Source organism: Lycium ferocissimum, chromosome 8 (genome assembly GCF_029784015.1).
Source record: "Lycium ferocissimum isolate CSIRO_LF1 chromosome 8, AGI_CSIRO_Lferr_CH_V1, whole genome shotgun sequence".
Classification (NCBI taxonomy): Eukaryota; Viridiplantae; Streptophyta; class Magnoliopsida; order Solanales; family Solanaceae; genus Lycium; species Lycium ferocissimum.
This window is the reverse complement of record NC_081349.1, coordinates 25,498,175-25,505,711: the sequence shown is the minus strand read 5'-3', so window position 1 is coordinate 25,505,711 and position 7,537 is coordinate 25,498,175. Positions and strand designations below refer to the sequence as shown.

Genomic DNA, 7,537 nt, shown 5'->3' with positions numbered 1-7,537 from the left:
GGCTATTTTCCACTGAATGTCGGTGAGAAAACATAAATAGTAAAAAATTTACATGGAAAAAATATGAAGTTTCCTAACATTTCAATGGGAACCTGTTTCCCAGTATGCATTTTCCCAGTGAGATTGTTCGATGGTAATAAGGTGAAAAAATCATGTTTTATAAAGATAAATTTTTCACTGAATGTCAGTGGAAAAAATCTCTTTTTCTAATAGTGTCTTTTCAGGTTTTAGTTGTTTCCCGTTGGCATCAATTGGTTTGATTATCATTAAAATTAGCTTTTTGGTAAGAGATTTGATAATATTTGGTTAAAATTTAAAAAATGAAAATTGAACTTATGCATGCGTACATGTCTGCAAAATATGCTTGAGAACATTCTCCATTATTCTCCAAAGTAGCTGAACAACGAAAAACTTATTTATCCTAGTGTTAGTAAAGGAATAATTGAATATTCCAAGAATTAAGAATAAATGGCAAATATTCACTTCTTTTTTAAAAAAAAAAAAAAAAAATCACCACAAGATGTTGGTTAATGCCGCTTCTCGATGCTATTATCTTTGCTATAAGAATGACATGAGTACTTCCAAATTTTACATACATGCCATTGTCTCAATGTTTTCTTCAGACTTAAGGGGCAGCGCACGTTACTTATAAGAAACGGCAAAGGGTGATATATACCCCTGTACTATCTCGAAATAGTTGTGTGTATCCCCCGTTTATTTTTTTGATGATATATACTCCCGTTGTTAGAGTTTTAGTCATATATATCCTCGCGTCTAACGGTTCCGTTTAACAGGGACACATGGCACGATCTCAACGGCTCCAACCATTTTCTTTTTTATTTAATCTAATTTATAATTAAAAAGGCACAAAACAAAACAAAAAATTGAAAATTAGAAAGTCTAATCTCCGGTGAAGCTCCACCACCGGCATCCAACGACTACAGCGGTGTATTCATGAATCCAAAATTAATCTCACTTTGAAATCTACCCATAAGGTTCATGAACTCTATAATTAGATTCTTGAATACGAAAATGGTTGCCGAAAAAAAAATTCAAAATGGTGAAAAATTTGTTGGAATAAATTGTGTATTGATAATTGAATCTAAAAATTGTAATTAAAGCTTGTCTTGAGTAGCTGGATCATGAAGAAAAAACAGAAACTCCATGGATAGCCATTAATGAATCTTGAAGCTTCAAGTTCAAGTTTTTGGTTTCTTCAAACGAGCTTTGTTTCGAGCGAATGTTATTGAAAAAGATCAATTAAATCTTGAAGAGTTGATATATGAAATTTGGGATAATTTGGCGAAGAATTCGGTGGGTTTTTGGGTGAATTTCAGTTGCAAATTAGTTGGAGAAGAAGAAGAAACCCACATTTTGAATTTCAGAAATAGCCACATTTTTAAGAAATGGCCCCTTTCTGGTTTAAAATTACTATTTTTTAATGATAAATTAGATTAAATAAAAAAGAAAATGGTTGGAGCCGTTGAGAGCATGCCACGTGTCCCTGTTAAACGGAGCCGTTAGACGTGGGGGTATATATATGACCAAAATGATAACGGCAGGGGTCTATATCATTGAAAAAATAAACGGGGATACGCACAACTATTTGGGGACAGTACAGGGGTATATATGACCCTTTGCCGTATAAGAAATGGAGTGTTACTTATAAGAAATGGACCTTCGATTTAATTCAAATTAGATATCTAGCTTATATATATATATATATATATATATAATTCTTAAAACTCTTGGAGAAATTCTTGATTTCGTTAATATGCAAAAATTATGATAATTTATGAATATATAATTTTTCATTAAATCTCACCCCACATCCAAAAAAGAAAAACAAATTTCATTTTTCTTTTGCTTTTCGACGTTGTTAAACGGGAGGAAAAGTACTATTCCTTCTTTTTTCAATTTATGTGAACCTATTTTACTGGGCACGGAGTTTAAGAAAGATGAAAATACTTTTAAACTTGTGATGTTAAATGAGTCACATATATTTTCGTGGCTGTAAATTATCGAATGAAGGTAATGTTTCCAAATAAGTCATTCTTTTTGGCACAGATTAATAATGAAATAGATTCACATAAATTGAAACGAATGGAGTATATGTGATAAGAGATCAGTCATACAAAGAGTAAGAGTAACTTCTACGCAATTTCTCAATATTTTCCACCAAAAGAGAGAGTGAATTTCGAATCTTAGCTCAATTTCAAAAATCAGGTCATGATGTGAATTGTCCAAAATCATATAAAGAAACTAAGAAACTCATCACTCACCGTCATCGATATGGGACACTAACAACTATAACTAGTGGGTGAAGGGTAGTCAGTGCTAATCCAAATTTAAACATTATGCATTCGTGTTTGAAGTTATACCACAATCTATTTAATTTACTAGGTTCGAGCTACATTATTTCTTTTTATTTAAAGATTTTTTTTTAAGTTACATGTTTCGAACCTGATTACTTCGTTCGCATGGACTCGCAACTCCTTAGCTATAGTTTTCCGCGTATATTGGTCAAATATACTTTTACATAAATATTTAAGTTAACTTTAGTCACTCTTAACAAAATATTTAATTCCTCCGCGTGAAGATTAATAATCATCTACGAATGTTTTTTTTTTTTTTTCAATTAACACCATAACACCCAGCCCCCCCCCCCCCCCCCCCAAAAAAAAAAAAAAAAAGTTAAAAGTTAATTTTCCTTTTGAAAAGATGCAGCTTTTCGACGTTGATAAAAAACGCGAGGAAAAGTATGTGATAAGATATGAGTCATACAAGGAGGACGAGTAACTTCTACGCAATAAAATTTCCCTAAATTTTCCATCAGATCTTCTTATCTTTGTATTAATTTATATGATTTTTCAGTACAAGATTGCTCAAAAGTCAAGTCTATATATTAAATTATTTTCGTCATTGTATTCTTTGGTTTGTGGGGTTTGGATCTAGACACCAAAAAGGAAAGAGGTGTTATTAATTTCATCCCCTTTTTTTGTCAATTAAGCTGGTACAGTTGCACTTACAGCTAGAGTAATTAATAAGGAACTAATTATTGTGAAGAAAAAACAGTGGATTCTTCCAAAATCTGGAATATAATTTAAGATATGTATTGACTTTGATAATTGATACTTACCTAACATTATCTCCATTAATTTGCTATTAAAGTTTATGCTGGAATCTGGACTCTCTCTCCTTTTTACAGTTGTTATTCACAAAAGATGAACTTTACACAATTTTACTAGCAAATCTACATTTCATAAATTAATAAAAACTATTTTTTGACTAAAGAGAAAAGAGATATCTTTAATTCACTATAAGAAAGACTGATACTAGCTATGGATTTTAACGTTAATTTATCCCTAAATAGCTCGAAACTAGTAGAGTTTTTTGATAATATGTCGTTAATCCATGCTAAATAATGTTAGTAGTGAATTTTGTTGCTTAACTATAGAATTTGTTAGTCTTTAATTCATATTTTCTTCGGCAGTAATTTCTTTAAAGGATTTAATTTATAACCTATTGACATTATAAATAAATTTGCTCTTTCACTACAGTACTTTAATTTAACTTGCGGTAACTTATTCATCATATTTTTTGTGTTACTGATCCCTAATTTATCGACGATTATCCATAGTTTTTCTAAGTATTAGCATATATAAAAACTAGACTCTTGTTTTCAACTTTTACTTGTGAATACATTAAAAATTCCCATGCTTCAATAAAAGGGCAATAAATAAGCTAGGGCTTATGTAGCTAATTACGAGTGAAAATGATATTGCTATAAAGAAAAGAATAATTCTGCTTAAATTAAACGCTATGCTAAGAATATTCCACGTTTCATTTCAGTAATCCAAAACAATGGGAACCCACCGTATTATTCAATCTTTACTGTCACTGTCAAATGCGTCTGAAAGATCCTCAAAAGATATCACAAGATTTTTTTTTTTTAAACGAATTAACCTAAACAAAACAAATAAATACGAGAAGTTTTTTAAAAGACCGAAAAATTAACTCTATAATATGACTTTCTACTTTAAAGTAGAAAAACGGAACAAAAATATATTACAAAAATTTCTACACTTTTTTTAGTAAGCTGGTGAAGCAGTGGTGGTATGTGTAGATGAAGAAGTTGCCGGAGAATTAGAATGTACGCCACCACCGTCACTGTGGCTGTGGCTGCCACGCTCCTCCGAGCCCGAGGCCTCGTTATTTTGCTGCCTTAATTGTTTTAGGGTTCCACCTGATGCATGATCATGCAAGGGACCCTTTGGTAGGCTGGCAATTGGTGCATATATTCCATTTGAGTTGGCAACTCCCGATGCTTCGCCCGAGGCGGTCGGTGCTGCGGTGGTCATGGCGGAGTATTCTGGTGGCGGAACCCATATTCCTCCGACGACCACGAATTGTGGTGGCTGTTGGTGGCTGTTGTTGTGAATCGATGAAGGGCTAGGTCTTCTCGTGTGTAATCGATATTTCTAAAGGGGAAAAAAAAAAGGGTCATGAGATGATATTTAGGAATGCATGAAAGAAAAGAAAAGTTACAACTTCTATACATGTAGTAAAAGTTTTGCACTATCATATCACATACTAAAAGGTAGCTAGTTACAAGTAAATGTCCATAAAAAATGAAATTAGAAACTTAAAAAATAATAAGCGGAGATTTACCAGGTATAACATGTTAAAATATGTTGATTGTGTTTAAATTCTTTAAATTATTAGTGTATATACATTAAATCCATCAAGAAATTAGGTCGGAACAATCATGTAAAAGTAAGAATCACATTAAATCATACTACTCCATTTGCTATGTGTAGGATTTGAACTAGAAAGCTTTAGCTAAACCTAGGGTAGGTTATTGTGTGATATGCATAAAATAATTGTTTCACTTTAAGCAGTTTAGTTTGGAACTAGTGGTAAATAGCTTGGAAAATTGTCTAATTAGTAGAAAGTTTACTCAATGTATAAAGATCTGAATACTAGACTACATCATATAAGTTACTCTTTGTGGTATCCCTATAAAATTAAAATTGTACAAACAATTGTGGAAAGCTCACTAGATTGTAACTAAAAAGATCCAAAAGCAGCTTTTTGTTTTGTACAGATAAAAAAAAAAAATTACCAAATTTAGCTAGCTAAACTAAAACACAAAAGTTGTAAAAAAGTTACAAGAAAAAATTATTTAGTTCCGTATGAAATGATTTAAAGAAATAAGAATACGCAGGAAGTAAAGGTGTAGTTATCCAAAATTCTGAGTCTATCCAAAACAATCCAAAAGCAGCCCGTACTAGAATTTCAAATTTGCACTACCAAACAAACAATAATATGTCCGATTTCCCAATTTTGATATACATCAAAGCTTATCATGTTTCACGTTTGCCAAAGCAAAATAGATACTTTTTGAAAAAGAAAGGAGCCAGAAACTCTAGAACAATCATGTAGAGTACAAACCTGTAAATGACTTTTAACTTCATCATTAGTGAGTCCATCCACCTTCATCAACTCCCTAATTTGTTTTGGTGTAGCAACTGCAAAATTTTTCAACAAAAATCGCCATCATTAGTACCAACTAAAAAATTATTATATGCACTTAAAAAGAACAAGAATTACCGATAAATAACACTATGTAGTAAAAAATTGTGTACAAAAACAAAGAATTAAGCAAACAACAAAAATTTGTCGCTAATCTTAGTTAACGATGAATTATCACAAAAATGACTAACAACAAGCTATTTAACGATAAATTTCATCGTAACGTAAAAATAAAATTACTTTTAGAAAATTAAAATGATTAAAAAGAATTTAATTATACCATGTGAGCCACCAAGTTGTTGTAAGGCTTGTAAAAATCTTCTATGTAATTCAGGTGACCAACACCTTCTTTGTTTTCTTTGTCCATCTTTATCTTCTTTCTTACTTCCCCCGCCGTTCTCGGCGGTGGAACTGGCTGCCGCCGCCGTAACAACACCAGACACTGGCGGTTCCGTGGCAGCGGCAGCAATTTTATCTTTCTTGAATGGATGAAATGCTCCTCCACTCCCATTTTTCTTCACCTCCACAATAGACACCTTTTTAGGTGTTATTTCCTATAATAATCCCACAAAAAAAAAAAAAAAAAAACACTTTAGATATAATAAAACTACAACAATATATCCAATATATGTATGTAATTCCACGAGCAGGATCAGGGAGGTAGAGTGTACACAGACCTTATCCCTACCTTTTAGAAGATAGAGAGGCCGTTTCCCTTAGACCCTCGGCTCTAGCTAATAAAAATATAAAAAATTTAAAAAAAAATTGTTTCATTTTTCCAAAACAGTAAAATTAATTACCTCATTTTGAGTGGGATCTGAAGTTTGATTCCAGAGCTGAACAGATCTAAGCCAATCAGATTTTTTATTCTTGTTGTCCTTAGAAATAGTGGAATTATTACTAGTATTTTTTGATTTATGAGATTCACTTCCATTATCATCATCATCTTCTTCTTCTTCATCTTCATGAGAAAATGTACTTTTTAATGGAATAAATTCTTCCAAAACAGGAACATCACTAGATGTGTGCTCATCATCAGAACATTCATCAGATTGTGCATTAAGGTTGTACTCAGTTGTTGTCCCAGATAACTGTTGCTTGTACGTTTCAATAGCTGCACAAAATAAAAAAGAGCAAAATTAAGAAATGGAATCTTGTTATTTTGCTTGAATAGTATAGAATAAAACAAAAAGTCACAAAAAAAAAAAATGAACTAATTTAAGAAATAGGTAATTTTTTGTTTGAGTAGTAATAGAATCTTGAACAAATTATGCACAACAAATATGAAGAAATTAAAAAGAAATGGGGTTTTGATATTTTGTTTGAATGGTATAGAATCTTTTTTAAAAAATGTAATTAGTAGTTACCTTGAGTGACTAGCTCAAGACAAAGGGGAAGTTCTCTAGAGAAAACTTGAATCTTTCTACGTTCTTCTTCTAAAGCATCAATATATTGTTGACATCTCTCCATTTTCTCTGTGAAATTGTTGTGGTTGTTGATCATCATCTTCTAATTTGTAAAGAAAAATTAGAAAAAGAGACTTTGAGTTTTCCAGCTTTTGTGTGATGATTGACCTAAGGGGAAAGTAGGGAACTTTTCTTTATTTTGCAAAGGCTAATGAGAGAAATGAGGGGACCAAGTGCATTTATATGAGGAAGGTGATTTGTTTTTTCATAAGCTTAGAGAGATCCGGAATGAAAAGAATAAAGGGATCTAAGAAGAATCACAAAAGGGAATAAACTTGGTACACAAGAAATAAAAAAGATTAAGGTTCTTATGATGGTTGGAGGTATATATACACCACACATACATGTAACACCTAGACCACACCGAATGAGAGAGCGTAATGAAATGAATAAGATCTCTTTACTTTTTAATAGAGGTTTTGAGTTAGAATTTTGAAAATGAAAAACCTTTTTATAGAGAGCGTTTTCTCCTTCATAGATCCTACACAGTTGTGCAACACATATCTGAGTTAGCCTAACCACCACCACCAAACTAT

At 31.9% G+C, this 7,537-nt stretch overlaps 1 protein-coding gene across 1 annotated transcript; it reads right to left on the bottom strand.

The window, feature by feature from the left end:
* Positions 1-3,854: 3,854 nt before the first annotated feature.
* On the bottom strand, positions 3,855-7,304 carry LOC132067706 (transcription factor HHO2). The gene is made up of 5 exons (XM_059461011.1): positions 6,903-7,304; positions 6,336-6,649; positions 5,816-6,089; positions 5,455-5,531; positions 3,855-4,481 (listed from the first exon to the last, which is right to left on the bottom strand). The coding sequence occupies exons 1-5, from the start codon at positions 7,039-7,041 to the stop codon at positions 4,092-4,094; spliced, it is 1,194 nt and encodes a 397-aa protein (XP_059316994.1). The 5' UTR covers positions 7,042-7,304; the 3' UTR covers positions 3,855-4,091.
* Positions 7,305-7,537: the final 233 nt, after the last annotated feature.